Source organism: Coloeus monedula (assembly GCF_965178545.1).
Source record: "Coloeus monedula genome assembly, chromosome: 4".
Lineage (NCBI taxonomy): Eukaryota > Metazoa > Chordata > Aves > Passeriformes > Corvidae > Coloeus > Coloeus monedula.
This window is the reverse complement of record NC_138784.1, coordinates 38635282-38656407: the sequence shown is the minus strand read 5'-3', so window position 1 is coordinate 38656407 and position 21126 is coordinate 38635282. Positions and strand designations below refer to the sequence as shown.

The window sequence follows — 21126 nt, the reverse complement described above, 5'->3', positions numbered from 1 at the left end:
CTGTTTGCTAAAGGTGAGGACTTGGTTGTTAGCCTCAATTAAAGACTTCATCTTCTATATTCTTTTTGTTACATATCACAGTATGTGATTGTGTAAATAGCACAAAATCTTGACTAAATTTCCTGGTGTTCATTCATACCTGCAATCTGTTCTATGAAGCATTGTTTGAAGGTGCTTCTGAAAAATTGAAAAGATCTTTTGCTCATGTCAGAAGCTGCGTACTGACACTTAGGCACCGTGTCTAAAAGAATGATTTGTCTATGCTCATTATGCCATAAAGACACATAAGCTTTCAACACAGGGTGGAGGAAATGTAGACCTTCAATTTTCTCTTTTCCCCCTATTTTTGTTTTACCACAGTTTTTAAGCCCCACAAAAAGTGAGAGTATCTAGCCAGTTTGACATCTCTTAAAATAGCAGGTTTCATACATGGTATGGAAGAAGTCACAGATTAGATTTTTAAACATTAGATTTCTAAAAAGTAACTTTTTTTTGTTGACTGTCTTTTTTGCTATGCAGTACAGTTAAGCAAATTGCATGTGATGAATGCACTATATGCATAGAATTTCTCATATAAATGAATTTGCTTACTCAGTTGGAGAATCAGATCATGACAGTTGCTGTTTTTAAAGTATGAGTTAGTGTGGGAGTTCTGATAGAGTAATTAACTGCTAAACATCTTTGTTGTATTTCAGTATTCAAATTTTAATAGTTTTCCTGCATATAGTTATTCAGCTGTTTGTTTTTTGTGTTTTGTTACATTTAGACAGGGTCACTTATCCATGGTTGTACAGCTGATGAAATATGGGGCAGACCCGTCGCTAATTGATGGAGAAGGATGTAGCTGTATTCATTTGGCTGCCCAGTTTGGACATACTTCAATTGTTGCTTACCTGATAGCAAAGGGACAGGTAAATTTTAAGTAATACCATATTTACATAGATTCTGCTAAAATTTAGAGTAGGAACACAATTGAAACTTATACATGTCATTAAGGAAATGCAAAATATTTACTTGAATAAATATAAAAATAATTCCATGTCCTTTTTTGTAGACTGCAATGTTGATGTGCCACCTATTAAATTAATTTCCTGCAACAGTGGTCTGAGTACTTTGGCTTTAATTCACACCTGTCTAATGTAGTATATGGAAATTCTAATTCTTTATTTCTAATGAATTTAATCTTTAAATGTAACTGTGACAATGGTAGCAAGTGTTGCAGAATTCTTCGTAGAATCACCAGTTATACATGGATAAAGAATCTAGTGGCATATCAGTCAACAACTTTTAATTTATTGCTGTTCCTAATTACTTCCTTGTGTAAATAGAAAACCAAACGACCCCAGACCTTCTTGCTAGCCCCTTACATTACTTCTAGATCTGTAAAGTGTGTATATAATGTGTATTCATTACTGTTCCTGTTGTGTCCCATCTGTCATTCTGTCTGCTCAAAAACTTGATCCTGTTTTAGCTATGCACCCTGCACTGTAATTTGTAGATTTACTCACCCATAGGCATGTGCCTGAAGCACAAATTTGATTTACTGTGTAAACCATATAGAAAAGTCAAAGCCCATCTCTTGTATGACAGTACTACTAAAGCTGTTCACACTTCTGTATTCTGCTTATTCTTTCAAATACCAAGTGAGATATGATCCAGTGAGTCATGTAGAATATGAAATCAGTGAGTTTGGTCTGTATAAAACAAATACTAAATTTGCTGCAGAAAATTACTTATACCTGTATATGTAAAAAACCCCAAGCTATTGCTCCAGGCAGTATTCAGTTTGTATCTGTTTGGTAAAACAGTACTTAGTGTATGGTAAAGAGTAAGCTAGGGAAAAGAAGAGTCTGATCTTATTTTGTATAACTGCTGTTTTGTAAGAAATGATGATTGGAGAGGAATGTGTTTGCATGAGGAGCAAGTTTTGTATTTTCTTCTCAAATTACATATAATTATATGGGGGTTTTATGTTACCAGAAAAATCTTGCTGATATTATACAAGTGTGAACTTGTTTAAAGCATAGCATTAATAAAGTACTAATAGCCTTTAAAATATTCTACTGTGATTATGAAGTCTCCCTTTGTTTGTCTTCATGTTTATATACAAATTTGTCCTGTTTATTTGAACATATAATGCTTCAATTCAAAAGAAGCTGTATGTCTTTACATGAGTACATACATAAAGACACAAAAATCGCCTTAAAAATGAAAACCTGTTACTTTGAAAACAGTTCTACTTATCAATAGTTTTAAAAACACTGATTTTTATTAAATCCCTCAAATATTATCAAGTAGGATTTTGGTATTCTTTCCATGATGTAAATGTAAATTAATTTTAACAGTGATTTTTCACAGCACGTCAAAATATTGAACTTTAAAAATCATGTATTGATTTGCATGTTTAAAATCTAGTACTATCAATAGCATTGTAATAACAATCCCTAAAATCATAGTTCTCTAGCTGTATTGCATACAACTACAGAAACTACGTGGCTTGCCTAGAAGCTATGGGAAATACATGATTCTGTTTCTTAATCTTCCTTTAATTAGTACTGAGGTCATTAATCTCTATTTCTTTCCCCACCTTCTTTGTAGTGCTGAGATTTGGATTTGGAAACTTCAACTGCTTTTGCTTCTGTGGGCTTGCCCTATATACTACTACTTAATTGCCTTTTGTCTTTACAGAGACCGGGTTCCCTTATATCCAAGAGTAGGCTAGCCCTTGTTCTGAACCTAATTGTAATACCTGTGTGGCAAATGACAACTAAATAAACATCAAAATAAGGATCAGTGTAGACTGTTGTGCTGTGTTAGTTCTGATCCTGATGCCTTTGTGGATGAGTGTGGTCAGAGAAGAGCCAGCTTTCATAACTGAATAGAGAACTGACAGGTGGATTAAGAAATTGCTCCTAATTTCTAACTTGTCTGTTTTTGAGACAGCTGGAATCCAGCTTCAGCGTTGCTGTTTCACTCTCTTCTGGGCTGCAGCAGCCAATGGTCAAATTTGCAATCTGAGGCTTGAGTCCAGTCCTCTAGCTTCTGGAGCATGGTGAAGGGGAGGAGCTCTTGGTCAAATGCCCTCTGGCTTTGATTGGAAGTGAACCAACTTTCATGCCAGCAAGTACTACTCAGCCAAGGGGCAGCAGACAGCTGTTGCTTTTTATTTAGTCATGTCTCTCACTGAATTCTGAGAGACTGATACCTGGCTGTATCAGAATTTACACATGTTGTTTGTGTCAGCCTGGGTCAAAATCAAGCCTGGGACAAGTACCTGATATAAACATAATCAGAAATCAAATAATAGAATCTGTAGCACAGTTCAAGTTTAGGTAAGATCTTTATTTTAAAAAAATGTGAGAAAGAAAAATTGGAAAAGATCTTGAAGGCACTTAAAAATGTTCAATGTATAATTTGACTGCTTGATATTGTGCTTACACTACCTAAAATGCCAGAGGCATATCAGGACCTTGCATACACAAACATTCACCTAGAATAAGTTAAGATATGGATGTGGTATACGAATGGTTGAATAATGTGTTCTCATCCTGTGCATGTGTGAGGTAACTTAATCACAGATGAGTGACTATAAAGTTGCTCGTAGAGTAAAATCATGTAAGAAATATTCTAGTTCTAAAATTATAGTTTAACTATATCTTACTCATAGTTCAACTATCATTTTCATAGTTTAACTAGAACTTACTCATCAAGTGCATTTTTTGTTTATTCTCAGAGTTGCAACTTTGTATGTTAACTAATGTCTCGAGCTGTGTAGGGTCACCTTCTGAGCTATGGCTTAGAAGTAGGTGGCATCTAGGTTAGGAGATACCAGTGTGGTACCAGCAGCCTTGGTTACTTTGGTGCTGTGGTCCATGAGCAGTGTTCCTAAGCGTTGTCACCTCAGTTGCCACTGAGGCTCCTTCTCTCCACCAAGCTCAGGCCAGCATTAAGACTCTGAACCAAGTATTTTATTTCCTAACCAACTCAGAGCACATTACTTACAGAATTGTAAGTCCAGTTGTGTTCTTCTTTATGACTGTCAAGACTGACTGTGTGTTTGATGGACTAGGATATTCAGAACAGAGCTTCTGTTTGAAGGAATGAGGTAGGTTTAGTTCTGTGTGTTATCTTTCTTGTTGGTCTGTGCTCTGTTCATTCCATAGGAATCCTACAAAATCTCTGCTGCCAGTCAGTAGTAACTAGCATGTCTTTCCTAAATTAAGAAATACTGTCAGGCTTATATCACCCTTACTGATAAATCTTCTTTACGATATGCTTTTAAAGTCTGTTTTCCTTTCCCTGGGCAGCAGTTCATGTGAAAGGGATCTTTTCCTTATGGAGAATAGGATTCTGAGCAAGGATGTGATGGGTCTTTTCTGTGAAGGTCTGTGTTTTGTGAAATAAGCAGTAATGGTTCTAAAGAGGAGCACATTCCTGATTCCTTTCTGTGTAATTGGATGTAATTCTGAGTAGGATCTCTTGATGCATTCTGTGCTTTTGGAAAGGCTGTACCACGTCACAGTACTGGTTTGACCATTGCTTGTTAAATGTCCTGGTCAGCTTAATGCTGATCTCTAGCAGCCCTTCAGAATCCTTCCTTGTCAACCCTTGCTTTCAGAAAGTAGTATTAAGCAGCAGAGGAGTTGCTGCAACTCCTTTTCATGCAGAAAGCTCTTTCTCCCCACTATTTTTGCCTCTCTGAAAGCTTTTTTGCAATCTCATATTAGTGTCCTAGGATTGAGTCTGGTTATCTTTGCATGTGCAAAGTTTCTTTTCTTTCAGAACCAGAGTTGTACCTTAGAAACAAGAGGAGATTTTGCCAGTTGTGGTCCACAGTGTTCACACTTGAACCACATGCAGAGGGCAGCAGTATGTGCAATTTTTGATCATTGCATCACTTACTGTTGGAATCTTTGATTCTTGCAATGCTTGCACCGTGTCCTAACAGCACAGGCACGCCCCTTCATGAGTACTGATCTGTCACCTAGAGTTAAACAAGAAATTAATGCTAAAGTGCCTGTTGGTACACACCAGAATAGAAAAACAGTCTCTTGGTAGGTACCAGCTTCTGAAGGTTTACTTTTTTGCCTCAGTCCTCTCTTTGGTAAAAAGCAGGAACAGAGCTTTCTTTCTAAAATGTCTCACTTGTTCTATGGTTATGGTAATGATATGAAGAAATAACAAGGAATTTTTCATGAGAGGTTTGTTAGAGCACGTGTTTGCTATCCACAGCTGCATCATGTTTGTTACGTCTATACAGCAGTGCGCAAGTCGATCTTAGTTGCTTTGCTTCTCATTAAAGTTCCTTTGAAAAGGGGTCTGCCTCAGCCAATGTAGTAGTTGAATATGAGTAATAGCTGTAGCCTGTCCAGGTGACTTATGTGCAGGGAATAGTCTGGAGCTCATGGGTTTGGGTTTTTTCTTTTAGCTGAGTGTCAAAGTGTAGTTTGGATTTGTCAGGTGGAATCATTGAAGGAATTGTTCTGCTTACACCCAAACATGTTCCTCCTGTCACAGAGAGGTGCTTTTCTATACGAAATCTAAAGATGAAAGAATGATCGTTCATGTTGTGGTAATTTGTGCAGTCTTCCAAGAATGTAGTTCACACAGTGTGAGCTGTGAATCAGTCGTGCTTCTCAAGGATGAATGAACTTGAGATTGGGCAGTGGTTCTAATTTCCTTCATGATCTCAACCACAGGGGGTTAAAGGCAATGCCAGCAGTTATGTGGTCCTGGTAGGCTCAAAAGGATCTAACCTAGACAAGTCCTGTGGGCAGACAGAGTTGGATCCTGATCTCCAACCATGTAACTCTTCTGAACAAACAGTACAAGCAAGTAAATCAAGTAACTGTTCTTTTCCTCCATCAACTTCGTTTTTTAAATTTCCTTTATTTTTTTCTTAAATTAGGTGACAGAGTAAAAACTCAGAAATATAAAGTTATCTGCAGGCTAGAGGTGTTTTGAAAGCAATTCTTTGGAGGAACGAAGTTGGATTTTCTGGGAAACAACTGCTTGGGTCAGGCTAGCAGCAGCGTGAGTCAGGATCCCCGGGTGCTGGGCATTTCGCAGACTACTGGAGCAGGGAAGGTTCTAGGGATGACAGAAAGCAACATCGTTCACTTTCTGGGTTTTTGTCAGGAATTCCTCTAGCAGAAGACTTCATTGAAACACTTTCAATCTAATTTTCCTTGTAAGAACTGGGGGAAGTGGCATAGGAAATGCTGTCATAGCTCTGTTGCCTGTAAGGAAAACTCTTCATGTCCTGCATTATGTTAACTTGCAGTGATTTTGTTAGTGCTGATCTGTGAAACCTGCCCAAATGTGCTTGAGAGTCTAATCTGCCTCGGAGTGTTTAGGAATTGCCAACTTCCCTAGGCAGGTGAGGAAAGAGGGAAAAATGCTTAGATATTAATCCTTTCTGACGAGTATAAAAGAACTGTCTGGGTGGTGCATTTTTGTCTTTCTGTGGCTACCTTCTGTTAAATGTAATAATGGTTTTATTTATTTATTTATTTTTAGCCATTGGTTTAGTCACCACTTGATTATAGATCATTTTTATTTCTGAGCAGGTTGTTTTTATTGATGTCTTTTTTTCAACTTTAAAATTCTCTGGCATCCATTAACTTGGTATCCAGATACATTAATACCTTTGGAACTCTATGAACTAAGGAAAATTGCTTGGAAGTGCAAAAATTGATGCGACTAGCATGTAGTATGATGTAGGATCCGGACAGTGGTATTTCTAGTAATTTGTCAAGTATCTTTTTAAATATAGGTCCATTATTTTACTTTTCTTCTGTATATTTTGAATGTAGTAATACACCATCTATATATATCTTTAATGTTGCAGATTAATAGTAAATTAGAAATTACTGGTCTTACACAGCATGACTATTTCATAGTTTCCAAAATAGATTGGAATGGTTGTATTTTGGCAATGGTGGCGTTAATGTTTATTTTCACTTTTTAAATTCTATTTGCTAAAAGCTTGCTAGTTTTTCTTCCTATTCAGATGATTAGTCTTAGAACACTGCTTCTCATTGCAAACCTTGTATCTGCTGGATCTTGAGTATGCTTACTTATCTCACCAAGTTTTGGTTTTTTTCATTTTTTTTAGGATGTAGATATGATGGATCAAAATGGAATGACACCTTTAATGTGGGCAGCTTACAGAACACATAGGTAATATGTGCAGTTTTGACTTTATCTTAATGTTAACCAAGTGGCATATAGTAGTGACTTGTTTTGGGGTTTTTTGGCAAGTATTTTTTCTGTTGTTAACTAGTCAGTGTTCTTTCCACAGTTGCCTTTTTATCTTTCTTCATTTATGGTTATTGTGAATTCATCCCACTTGGTAGCTCAGCCCCACACAGCCGCTTCCTCACTCCCACCAAGTGGGATGAGGAGGAGAATCAGGAGGGTAAAAGTGAGAAAACTCATGCATTGCAATAAACACAGTTGAATAGATAAAGCAAAATAAGGAATTAATTTGTTACTTTCCATCAGTAGGCAGAAGTTCAGCCATTTCCAGGTCAGCAAGGCTCTCTCACCTGTAACAGTTACTTGGCAAGGCAGGTGCTGTAACTCTGAATGTTCTCTGCTTCCTACTCCTCTTCCCCAGCTTTTATTGCTGAGCACACTGCCATGCAGTATTGAATATCTCTTTGGTCAGTTGGGGTCGGCTGTCCCAGCTGTGTCTCCTCCCAATTTCTTGTGCACCCGCAGCCTGTTCACTGGCAGGCAGCATGAGGAACAGCAAAGGCCCTGACTCTGTGTAAGCACTGCTCAGCAATAGTTAAAGCATCCCTGTGTTACCATCCTGCTTTGATCACAAATCCAAAACAGCACCATAGGAGCTACTATGGAGAAGATTAACTTGATTTCATCCAAACCCAGTGCAATGACTTTTTCAAGAGAGAAGGTACTGTGAAGAGGTATTCACTATTCCTTCCTGTGGAGATGATTGGAAAAAATTGATGAAAAATAACACTTCTCCAAAGAACAAACGTTCGGATTAGATTCCTGTTTGGAAGGGCCCATCTCCTTCGATTGCTGGGAGGAGCACAAACTAGCTCTTACCAATACCTGCCATTACCAACATTCTCATCCTATTTTATCTTCATCTTCTGGATTGTGAAGTGGAAACATAACATGTTTTGAACTTCCGTTTTTCAAGTATATAATCATGTGCATATTTTTACAAATCTGTTAGTATTATTAGATTTTGGTAAACACAAAACTAGAATTGTAGAACAAATGTTTTGTGATATCCCAGAATGAGCTGTCTTAGGGAGATCCTTTAAAAGTCATCAGAATGGTGGTTGGTTTTGGTGGGAAGAGATTTTTGGGTCATTCATAATTGGCAGCAAAAAATGTCACTTTGCTATTACATAGTATACCTGATTAATGATCTTCATAGAAATTGAATGCTTCAGCAATAAGTTGGGATGTATTTGAGTTCATCTGTAGATCTAACAAGAATTTTCTTTCCTAGTGTGGATCCAACGCGATTGCTACTTACATTTAATGTTTCGGTTAATCTGGGAGACAAATACCACAAAAACACAGCATTGCACTGGGCTGTGCTAGCAGGAAATACTACAGTTATTAGTCTTCTGTTAGAAGCTGGAGCTAATGTTGATGCTCAAAATATTAAGGTAAACATTTGGTCTGTTTTAACTGGAAGTGGTTTGAGGCAGAAATAACAGAGCCTATGATAAATCTCAAGGATAGGTCATTGTGGGTATAGTGGGATCATGAAGATGGAGCAAAACCAATGCCACTAATGTGTCATTTGGCAGTTTCTTTCCTAACAGTGATTTATAACCACTAGTTTTGCACCATGAAAAATACTCAAGTAAATAATGTAACAATTATTATGTGTAAATATAGGCGAGTGGGGTGTGCAGTTAGACTGCATGTGTGAAGACCGGTGTATTTGGATGCAAAACTGGAAACCTGACTATCTTCTAGTGAAGTTCTGAGGTGACTGTTGGAGTGAGATGTGAGACATCTCTGTTCTCTTCCAGAGAGCTGACAAATTCTCTCTCTAGTCGGTCTCCCAGTGCTAGTAAGCAAACTGGAAGCCTGAAAATGCCAGTAGGAGTAAAATAAGCAAAGGGGCTCTTTTTTTGCATGTGAACTTAACTTGCCTGATTACTAGAATTTCTTAACAATGAATCTAGATTCTGTACTAACAGAGCCCATCTCCAGCATATGTTAGACCAGCAAAACAGCTCTTAGAATTTCTGCCATAGACTTGGAGCTTCTCCAGCCTTGGAAGGTGTGCCTTTGGGATGTGGTTTTGTCCATTACCTCCAGATGCTCTGTATATCAAATTAGATGCATTTTGCTGCCCAAACTGTTTCATCTGTGGTGTCAGAGAATTCACTTTCAGAAAAAGAATTCTCTACTCAATTTCTCTTCAAATATTTGTATTTTCCACTTAAAGAGTGCTACAAGCAGAGTGGTTACACTTGAAAACACAGCTTTAATGTGTTAACACATAATTTAATTTGTTTGTCCTTTCACCATTTTTTGTACTGATTAAGATGGCCAGGGCCTATTTTGCTTGGCCACAAGTGATAGAACTATATTAAAAAAAAAAAAAAAGTATGCATCAGTTTTCTTGAAGAGCATGGAACAGCCTTTTTAAGGGTGCAGCCAAATTTTGCTGGCAGCTTTTTAGCTCCTACATCCACTTCAGAATATCAGAAAGGTTCATAATCATGAATGAAAACTCACTGGAAGAAATCATTTCTTTTTACATGTTTAAAACAAATCAGCTAGCCTCTTGCATGCACTGAGGTGTGAATATATATTATACCTGGTCTGTAAGGTCAGTTGTGTGGATAAATTATGCTTTTAGTCTCACTTCTTGTGTTGAAAAGCTATTTTCCTATGCCACCTATGGTAAAAAATTAAGGTATTTTTGTGGAAAAAAAATCAGTATGTCATACCTTGCTTGTCTTGACAGACTGATTAATGTGATTAGAGTTCTGAAGTCATCACCTTACCTGCATTTCTGGACTCTTATGAAATCTGTAACAAAAATTTCTGTGTTTGGCTATATGAAGAAGTATCTGCTAGCCTGCTAGTTCATGGTCTTGCCTTCTTTATTGACAGACAGCAGCAGTCAGTAGAAAAATAGGTTTTTGAACCTGCTGGATCATGATAATCTTTCCAGTCATGCCAGAAGACATGTGTCTGGTTTCACTGACCACTGCCTATCTTATGCAGTGGAGTCTAGGTTTCTTGCATGCCTTCCCAGGTTTTTAGAATCTTCAGAGTATCAAAATAGTTTGAGCAATGTCAGTTTTGCCATCCAGCCGGTGACTTTATAACGGATGCTGATAAGTGGTAGTAAATATATAGGAAATATGAAAATTTGGTGGATTCGTAAAGGCATATAGAAACTCAGTTTGGTGCCCCTCCTTTGACTGTTTAGCAAAAAAGTTTTCTTTGAGCCGAAAACTAATTGTTAAGTGTTTGGCTCGTGTTTCCTCAGAATTAAAAGGAATTGTGAAAGGCTTCTTTCTAATGCAGTCACTTTCAGATTTCTGCAGCGCTATCTTGTGAAGTCCTTTTCTCAGATACCCCACGGAATTCACCAAGAATGGTGGTAAAACAGCTGAGATTAAAGGAATACATTGGCTGAAAGCTGTTAATCTTCAAATGATGAAGTGACTGAAATATTAGATGCGAGGTTTGACTTTATTGTTATCAGCTCCAGTTAGTCTGTATTAGGAAGGCACATGCTGCTGGCTGCCTAGGATTGGAACAAACCGGGACCAGTCATCTCAGGAAGGTGTTCTTTACTTTGCATGACAGTTTGTGAAGCACTTGAACAATAGCACTCCTATTCTGGAGCAAAGCTTGATACAAGCAGTGAGTTAGTCCTGTTTTGTTATGTACCCTCCTTTTATTACACTGCACAAGAAATTAACATTTTCCTTTCAGTAGTAAGATACTTTCTTTTTTTCTTTTTGAGAACTAGATTAATGTTAGAGTTAGAAGCTGCTTTTCAGTAATCAAAGTAGAGTGAGTTTTTTTGTTTGGTTGATTTTTTTTCTTGAGGAAATTATCTTGCCACACCAGTAGACAGATTGGGCAGATGAGGACAGGATTTCCCAGGGAGCCGGGTTATCACTGGGGAAAACTTGTAAATTTTATCATTGGGGAAAACTTGTAAATTTTATTTAAGCATGAGCAGAGACTCCTTTTTTTAGTAGAGAGATATAAAGACCTAAAAGAGCTCTTAAGGTCTAAGAAAGATTTTTTTTTTTTTTTTTTAATCTGTAAGTGAATCATTTCTTGAACTTTAAATGTAGTTCTTGATTATGCAGTGTATCTTAGGCTTGTCCGTAGAAGTCTACGTGTACATTTCCCTATCATAATGACTCTTCAGATTATTCTTTCTATCTAAATACTTTAAATATATATTATTGAAGCCTTATTGCTTGCTGACAATCTTAAGTGTGTTACTAGATTAAGTTCCCCAATATATTTTTTTCTTAAATTTTTAAGCAAGTCAGCCATCCACTACTCCTGTAAAGACAAGGAAAATATTAAAATGGCCAGATGATGAGAAGTATAGTCAAAGACTTCTTTAAAGCTCCCTCAATTTTTTTATCTAGGCAGTTCCTAGGTGTCTCATGGCCCTCTAGTGGAAGGGATGCTCAGCTGGACCCCAAGACAACTTCAGGATTTACTTGGGAGATCAACTCCCAGAGGGGATTGCTTGTCCACAGGTAATCTTTACAGTCTGGCTATATAAGGTGATACTAAAACAACAGCATCTCTGGAGTTTCCCAGATACAAGTAATTCAAGGTGCTATTAAACTTGTGATGAAACAGGCACCAATAGTTTGATTTCAGGCATTTCTGTTGAGAATGGAGTTCATTTAATCTGTTTAAAAAAACATATGGCTAAATAACTTTGAAGCCAAGTTAACTCAGAAGGTTATTCTTTTTTAACTGATTTTGCTAGTTATACTTCTCGCACAGAAGGTGTGAAAGGTCCTGTTAAGTAGCAAAAAGCTTCACCTCGTAATTTGTAGTCTGTGCTATTTACTCTCCTAAAGATTTGGAGCAAGATTTCAAAGGCAAAGATGACAGTTAAGTACTCAATTCCCATTGTCTTTCTATGGGATACAGATAGCTAACTGTAGTTTTTAATCTTTGAAATCGCTTCTGTCTATAGTAATTATTGCCCTTTCTGGGTAGTTTCAGTTTCTAGTACCTGTCTCACTTTTTTTTTAGGAGGGGGCCGAGCGATGGAGGATTCAGCCATTTTTCAAGCCTCCATGAATGATTTGTTTAGGAGGGGAGTTAACTCCAGTAGAAGAGAGGAAGAGTCAAATGCAAAACTGAAGCTGGAGGTACCTGCAATTGGTTGTCTCTTGCCTCCTCTATAATTTTAGACCAAGTCAGTAACTTTTTCATTTAGCTCTCTTCCTAAATGTTTAAAAAGCAATAAAATCAAATCAGTTTGGTAGGCACCTCTGGTCCGTGTATCTTCTGCTCTGTGTTTCTCTTTTGCTTCGTCTGTTAGTCCTTTCTGAAATTACAGAAATAAAAACATGGGCCATTGCTGGCTTAGCACCCAAAATACATGAAACACAAGCTCAGAGTAAAAGCTCAGAGTTTTGAAATAAGTTGGACATGAGCACTCAGTTTATTCTTCCATGTTTTCTTCCTAGGACTTCAGTAGCTGAAATGAACCTAAGAACATTAAGCTTGTGGAAAAAAAAAATCCTAGAAGCATTCCATAATATTAGTAACTTCACTCTGCCAAAAGGCAGAGAATTAACTAAGAAGTCAGGCTTTAGACTTCGGAGACTTTCCATGATCCAGTGGGTCACAAGTTCTTATTCTTTGCTTGATTTCTGCTGCCTGTCAATAGCTGAGGGGGAAGCACAGTCTTTCATTTACAGGCTAATAGACTGTGTATAGAATAGTGGAACACAGATTTGTTATATGCCAAAGGCAACAATTACTACTGTCAGGACGTACATCTTGTCAGGATCATACATTTAATATTTGACTTGTCCACACTTTTATAGTTATGAGAGAGTGAAAAACCAAAAGGAATGAATGATGTTTGGTGTCAAGTAAGCTGCAGAGCAAAAAGTATGCCAGAATGTAGTTAAACTGATTTAAGATGTATTGTTTTTAACAGCCAGTCTTCTGTTTCAAAAGTACTTCAAATGCATTTTATTTTTAAATTGGATGTTTCCCATGTTTATACTCTTGACAGGGAGAATCACCACTTGATCTTGCAAAACAAAGGAAGAATGTTTGGATGATCAATCATCTACAAGAAGCAAGACAGGCAAAGGGGTATGATAGTCCATCGTTTCTGAGAAAACTAAAAGCAGATAAGGTAAGTAGTAGTATAACACGTGTGTAGATCAATCTTACCACTGCTCTTGGTTTGGGGACCTGTGTGTTTGTTTATAGGAAGTTCAGGACTGTGGTTTCCCCACATTTCAACTTTAAGGAATGTCTTTTTATTATGGAAAAAGTAATTGCAAAAGAAAAAAAAATGTGCTTTATTTAGAGCAGGAGGAAATAAAACCCTAAGATTCCATACCCTTACTTTTAGTTTTTGTGCTAACGCAATATTAGGAAAGTATTGAGTGGTCTCGTATTGTTGGGGTAAGCCAAGGCTTTCCAAAACTGACTCTCAGGTAGCTGAGGAAAGAAGCATTTTGGGTATCCTGAGCTTTGATCTCCTCTCTAATTATGTATTGTTTATTGTTATTGGTTGAATGAAAGAAGCAGTCAGTCTTAGTAGTATAATGTAATATATAAATCTCTAACGTGGAGGCCTTTTGCTTCTCAGGGTATTGTTTAATACTGCAGATAGGAAGAGGCAGGAAATGAGGGTGTAAGGGTTAACATACTGCTCTAGCATGAAGAACTGTCCTCCTGCCTATTGTTTGATAACTTAAAAAGAATTAATGCTTTCTTCCTAGTATCCATCAACACTCAGGCAGAGTGTTGTGCTGGATATTAAGTATTGGTACAACTGATTTGTTATAATTTTTTGATTTAAAGATGTATTGCATCAAGATGCTCAAAGTACTGCTACAATCTGTGCTTTAACCCTGTGGCACTATAACAGTGCAGCGATTATTGACCTGAAGTGTTTTGTACATTTCATTGTCACTGTGCTTTGATTATCTGGAAAGAGTTTAGTGCTCTCATCAGGAGATGTACACACATAATGTAAGATAAAAAAGGTCCTATCTTTATTTGTAGATGCTTCAGTATGACTTAAAGACTGCAGTTACGTGAGTAGTAAAAGTTCACTGAGATTGTCATGTGCTGTGCTGCAGTTTATACACTTAGGGATTCTTTAAGAAGTGCTAATGTTACCTTGATTCTGGATTAGCAGCAAAGTCTCTAGAAGACAGTTCTAAAACAAACAAAGTTACTTATTCATAATATTATTTTAGGAAGGTTTCTTTTCCTTGCAAATTCATTGGAGGTATGTAAATACAGGAAATGAGAAAAATTTATGAAGATTTATGCCCCAGTGTAAAGCTTCCTGAGAATTTAAGTTTTCATGACTGTTCTGTTTATCAGAGAATATTATGCAATCTGTTCCTGAAAATATAATTACTTACTGGTGTTTGTTTCTACATAGGAATTCCGTCAGAAGGTGATGCTGGGAACTCCTTTCCTAGTTATTTGGCTGGTTGGGTTTATAGCAGACCTAGACATTGATTCTTGGCTCATTAAAGGGCTGATGTATGGTGGCGTTTGGGCTATGGTGCAGTTTCTTTCAAAGTAAGTGTTTTACTGGGACACTGTCTGTTTAGTGTGCATGCAAGAAGTATTTTGCTGGCATCTTTATTGGATAGATAACCTTAAATTTCCATTTGTTGGAATTGGTCTTTATTTCTGGGAAAGATCTTGTGCAACTGTAGCTCCTGTAATGCTCTTTTGTCTTGCGAAACTTGGAATTATCTTGGGTGAATACCACTGAGCTAACAGAAGCTAACAGCAGAACAGAAATTCAGTCGTTATCCAGAGGAGGGTGCTGAATGTCTGTCTACAAAGAGTTATCAGCATGAATATTACAGAAAGCAGGCAATGGAAAAGTTACTATAAAGTAATAAAGACAATGTGCAAGTGTACCATTAAAACTGGGGTTTTTAGTTATTTAAATGCATAAAGGCATCTAAAGAGATTTATAGAGAAATTAAGTCAGAATCAGATTTCATAGCTTTTGTTATTGTGGAAAGAAGTGACTAAAGAAAAAGCCTGCTTTCTAATAGTATTTTTTATACATCTTGTTACCTGAAAATAAAGACTTTCGGTTGTATTTATGATTACTTTAAATTTCTGTTAATGCACCTACAAATACACACACACACACACCCCCCTAGTCATGCTCCAGTGGATTTTCAAGATCTGTAGACTACATCATCTCTCCTTTCCTATCATTATCATGTGTGGCCAAGATAGAAGAACTTGATGTATCCCCATGCTTAGGAGCTTTCCACTTTTCTGCGGTTGGATGTCATGTTTATTTAGAACCACTTGCTTCTCTTTTCTTTCTGTTTGAAGAGGAAAATATATCTGCTCCTTAAACCAAGTTCAGAAGATTTTAGTGAACTTAGAAGACTGGGAGGGCAGTGGAAGGTTATCAGGCTTTTGCAGGATCTTGGAGATGATCTGTTTAGTCTTTTTGTCACCTCTAAGGCTGTGCAATTTGCTGGCCTCCTCTCACAGAAAAAAACTGTTTGACAATGCAGATCCTCAACTGTGCCTCCTACAGAAAGGAAGGACAAGATTTCTTCCAATCTTTCAAGATCTGTGTTTTATCAAGTTTTATATTTTTGGCCTACCTGACATGTGTTCAGGATTAACATTCGTATTTTCTCTTATCCATTGCTTAATGTTTAGTATAAATCGTTTCTGAAGTGTTTTTCACAAAGTCCAGCTGAATTAAACTTGTGCTGTTATTCTAATAGTGTTCTCCTTCTTTCTGTAGAATTTTTAGCTAATCTGCTTAGCTGTGTTTTCCTCCCTCCTTCCTTTTCACACACACAAAAATGCACAGAAGTCACTGAAAGAAAGATTTGTGCAGAGTAACTACTGTGTGTCCAAATGTGTAGCCACTTATTCATCAAATGAGCTCATGTTCCTTACAGGGTTTTCTCCAAAGACCTAAGGAACTTCCACTACAGAAGAGAGCAATCCTGTAAGGGAGTAAAGAAGTGAAATGGAAAAACTACTCCCTGCACACATTTGTCTGTGGCTGCCCTGAGGGAGCCACCAGCACAAAAAGCAAAATGAATCAATATCAGGGTGTTTAGGCAGATCATGCAGAAGCTTTATTTCAGGGAGGTTAGTTGTTTAGAGTGTTGCTTTCCACAGGTTTCACAGCAATTTCTTCTTGAATATGGAGTAGCCTAGTCATTCACCTAGTTTGTCTCAACTGTATTCAGCTTCATTCAGAAGAGGCTTTAAAATGCGAGAGTGTAAGAAAGTGAAAATAATTCTGATGGCTTAATCTTTTTTTTTTTTTAAATTAACGTAGCAGCATTTTATCTTAGAACTTGCAAATGTAGTGATACAGGAACTGAATTAATCTGGATTTTTTTTCCAACTTTCTATTGGCAGCTGTAGCAGAAGCAAAATATTCAATAATCTGAAATATTTCAAGTATATAGGCTGGTAACACCAAGGTCTCTTAAGCTTTTTTCTTAGTGAAGTAATTTTAATGTGCAGTTTTCATTGTATGGGTTTCCAAAACGTCTTTAGCACTGGAATCTCAAAAGTTAATACAATTTGCAACCACTGTTCATGTGGCTAAGAGTCTTACAGGTTCCTAACTGCTTTCACAGTGTAGTTTTAGCATGAGTATTTACTCATTCTGCCTGTCTTGGCAGGTTGAAAAAGGGAATTTCTCGTGAACTTTGAAAAGAAAAGGGAGGACAATGTATTTATGGCATATTTTGCAATATCCCATATAGTACATATTTTAATAGGAAGTGTTTTCCTGAAGCAGTAGTTCAGGATTTACATTTTATACATCGAAACTTACCGTGTGACATTGTTCTACATTACAGGTCATTCTTTGATCACTCCATGCACAGTGCACTGCCTCTTGGAATATATTTGGCAACAAAATTCTGGATGTATGTGACGTGGTTCTTCTGGTTTTGGAACGATATCCTTTTTTTGTGTATAGTAGTATTTTTTTCATGTTCATAGTATGAGGAATTACACAGCTATATCCTGCATATAATAGTAAGTAAACTTAATAAAAATTTTAAAAAGGGAATCGCCACCAAACATTGCTTTCTATATTAATGGTGATTATTTTATTGCTTTAAAAATGTGCACGCTATTGCTGTGCTTTGGTAAGTAAAAGATTTTCCTCAAAATTTACTTACAGTAAATTTCCTATGCTTTACCAGCTTCTTATGAGGAGGAAATGTTAGCAGCTTTGTAAATTATTCTCTGGCTGTGAGGTGACACAATGTAATTAACTGCATTTTTTAGACACTACTTTTCTGAAAAGCTGTAGGCCACTTCATGGTCTGTATCAATTTCAGTGGAATTGGTTTCACAGTTAGATCTTCGTAAATATTTTGGAAATTCCATTTCATACAAGCTTTAGATACATTTGATAACTATATTTTAAGTTATTTTGAAAATGTGTATTAACCATATTAGATTACAGAGATTCAAAATATTGCTATCTTTTGTGGTTTTGATTGTCTGTCTAGATATGAATTTCCCTTACTCATGGAGGTAGAAATTGATTCAGAGTTCAGTGGGGAATGTTAGTTTTCCATGGCAAGGAAATAGATTCAAATTTTTAAACAACTTTCTTGGGTATTGTAATTTCAGTAGCCAAGAAAACAAAGTAGAGATTAGATGTTTAATACAGTTCTTATGGTTGTAAATAGTTGCAGTGAATTTTATGAGGATGCTGGTGTGGCTTTTGTAGAAACTGGTTTTCTTTTCATCCTGAAAAGAATTGCCATGAAATAGGATAGTAGCAGTGCTTTTGTTTTGGCATCTTCTTGATATGTTCTGCAAGCCTAACTAAATCAGATGTGTATTTTTGGGTTGAGAATAGAGAGGAGACCCTGCTTCCATGCTACCTTTGGCTTCCATTCTGGCAGTGTTTGCAAAGATGCTGCTGTTCATAGCAGTCCCATGCAGCTGGAAATGACTGTTACGGCATGTTAAAAATAAAAAAGCCCAACAGCTTAAAAATTAATATCTAGTTGGTGTTAAGTTAAAAAGAATGATGCCAATATTGGTATGTCTTGAAACAGTTATTTAGAAATGCTGGTCCTACTACCAGTCTCTCTGCCTGGCCTGATTTTTTTATGTTTTTACTCCAATTTACTCTTGACTGCAGAATGAGAAAAGTGAGTACAAAATGACTATGAAAAAGATTTTCAAAAACAGTAGTTAGAAATAGAAGCTCATGTTAGCCAATGCTATTACGTGGTTTTGGTTGCAAATGTTGAGCTACTGTGAAATGCTTTCTTGTGCCAACATGACATCAGCTTGGACCAAATCTAAGAATGTGTCCAACTTTGATTTAAAGTCCTTGACCACATTAAAATGGCTGCACAACCAACACAACTTGATGATGGCCTATCTCTTGATGTAGAAAGCTGTCCCTTAAAGCTGGCAAATTGTGAGGTTTTTATCCTGAAGCTCATACTTCCTTGTCTACCATCTTGCTTAGGTTTTTATTTCTGTTAGTCATTCTCATTAAGTAGTTTGAAGTTTGGCATATTTTTTTTGTCACAGAATAATGTTAATTGTTCACTAGAAGTATAGACAATTAATTATCGTAAGGAAACCTGACTTCAGAATGTCAATAAAATACTGTCCTGCTTCTGTCCCAAGTGGGTGTCTCACAACCTTTGCAACAGTCTTTTTATCACAGAAGTAGTGGTCTAAGACCTTCAGTTACTAATTACTTTCATTAGAGCTGACACAATTCTCTGACAAGCAGTTTTAGAGACCAAGTGCTTGAGGCCATCTTCCTTTAATTGGTGATTTTTAATTGGAAGTCTTTGTAATAAGATTCCAAATTCATTCTTCTTCTGGAAAATTGCCCTGTAGCTTTATTGCAAAAAAAGAAATTGCATGCCTGCTCTATTTTTATAGCACGAGGCACAGCATTGTGGTTGGATAAAGAATTCCTGTATTTTTACAGCTTTATATGATTGCTTACAGCAGACTAGAGTACTACTTTACACTCTGTAGTGTTCAAGTGATAAAACCTGTCCTGGAAGTTTTCACAAATTGACTGTCTTTTGCTCAGGGAAGAGAGTTTTTAACCTTAAACAACTATCAGGAATTGCCTTACTGGAACTTTGTATTTTAAATAACGTAAAGATCTTAATTGCTGCAAGTGCTACTTTAATATTTAGGTGTTTGTAAGAATTTTCTTTTCTTGTAGGTATGTTGAAGGTGTCTGGAAGATCATCAATTCTTTTGTGTTTTATCCTAATGGGACAGAAAAGGGCAGTTAATGCAATGTATCATAAAGAAAAATAAAACCAAGGATTTGCAGTGCATTTTCTTGAATTTCAGTGTGGTCACGTGAAAAATAAGTCTCTAAATTCTAAGGCTTAATGATGTGTCTTTCAAAAAGCCAATATTGAAAATGTACTGAATTTTTTGTAAATGTCTCCATTCTGTTGGATTTTTCTCAGCAGCTTCTGAGTCTGATGTATTTGTTAAAGTAGAAATCCTATTTTTGCAGGGAATGAGGAATATGATCTGTGTATTTATGAGTCTATATATGAGTTTATGGTCCTATGCCTCCCTGACACTGTTTTGCTGCATCCCTGTAACTATGTTTTGCCTGTAACAAAGGGTAGTTATGTCTTGCTCCATTAGTATATTCTAGTTTTCTAGTGTTTGCAGAGTAGGAAAAAAAATGCCCTCAAAAATCCTACGCACTAAGTCACTACATTTTAATTTAGTTTTATTTTTAAAAGAAAAGAACTTATTTAAAATTACACTTAATAATGTGGGACTAGAATTTCACATTTCGTTCTTTTTCATTAGTATTTATAGGTAGAACATTCTCTTGTGTCCTGTAAATGTCCAGGGCAGATACCAAGATCATATCTCAGTTGTTCCTGCAGTCTTTTCAGTTCCAGCTGAACAAATACTGCCTGTTATGTCAAGAGGTTCTTACACTGCTCTTTCTAAGATGACAGTTTGCTGTAACCCAAAATATTCACAGTATTTTTTTTTGTTTTGTTTCTTCTGCTTCCATTTGTTGCAAATGGGAGTGTGCAGTTTTAATTAAGCAAGCTTTTATGATTATTGCCTTAAAATAGCAATATTTTGCAGTGCTGAGATAATGAGATTGTATAAGGCAATTTATGTTTTTTTTAAAAATTCATCATTGACTAATACTGTATTGATTATCTTATTTGAAATATACTTCACCAATTCATGGGGTCTAGGTTAAAGAAAACAAACATTGCACACTTTTTAAATTAGGGATTTTAGAACAGGGTGTAAGAGAATTTATGATGATTTTCATTCTTTCACAAAGGCAATACAATACCATAGGATTTTAAAAACTGTAACAAGCTAGTTGGTACAGTTAAGCAGTTAAAAAAAATTCATATTACCAAAATTAGTTTCAGGAAAAGAGAAAAAAGCCTTGCATGCAGAAAAAAAAGTCAGCAGCCATGTTTCTACAGGACCCAAAGACCCCAAAAATCCAAACTCTGGGCCCAGCTAGCCAGAACTTCTGTTCCCATATAAAGTCTAAATGCTTCTTCAAAAAAGTTTAAAAAAAAGTTAAAAAAAGAATTCTGGGGTGGAGGAGATGCTAACTGAATTTATTTGCAAGCTAAGGGATTCTTTTATGTCAGATAGAAATGAAGGTAGGGGGCTTTTGCAGAACTTCAGTTAATTACAAATGGATTTTGTCTAATAAATGCCTAATCAAATGAAGCTTCTCATGTAGCTATCTGCTGTTACCTGCCTGGACTCTTAGATCCAGATGTACAGCTGTTATGAATTGGGGATTTGGAGCATCCTTCTTACAAGGAAAGGCTGAGGGAGTTGGGCCTGTTGAGACTCAAGAAGAGATGACTGGGAGGGGAT

General features: G+C 36.6%; 1 protein-coding gene across 1 annotated transcript in view; it reads left to right on the top strand.

Annotated features, from left to right (window-relative positions):
* ZDHHC17 (zDHHC palmitoyltransferase 17) overlaps window positions 1-21126 on the top strand; it is a 67741-nt gene that overhangs the window by 30030 nt on the left and 16585 nt on the right. Inside the window, exons 5-10 of the mRNA XM_082280072.1 lie at window positions 767-911; window positions 7118-7182; window positions 8495-8657; window positions 13259-13384; window positions 14654-14796; window positions 17088-17156. Of these exons, the coding sequence (XP_082136198.1) occupies window positions 767-911; window positions 7118-7182; window positions 8495-8657; window positions 13259-13384; window positions 14654-14796; window positions 17088-17156 (711 nt within the window). The remainder of the gene's footprint in view (window positions 1-766; window positions 912-7117; window positions 7183-8494; window positions 8658-13258; window positions 13385-14653; window positions 14797-17087; window positions 17157-21126) is intronic.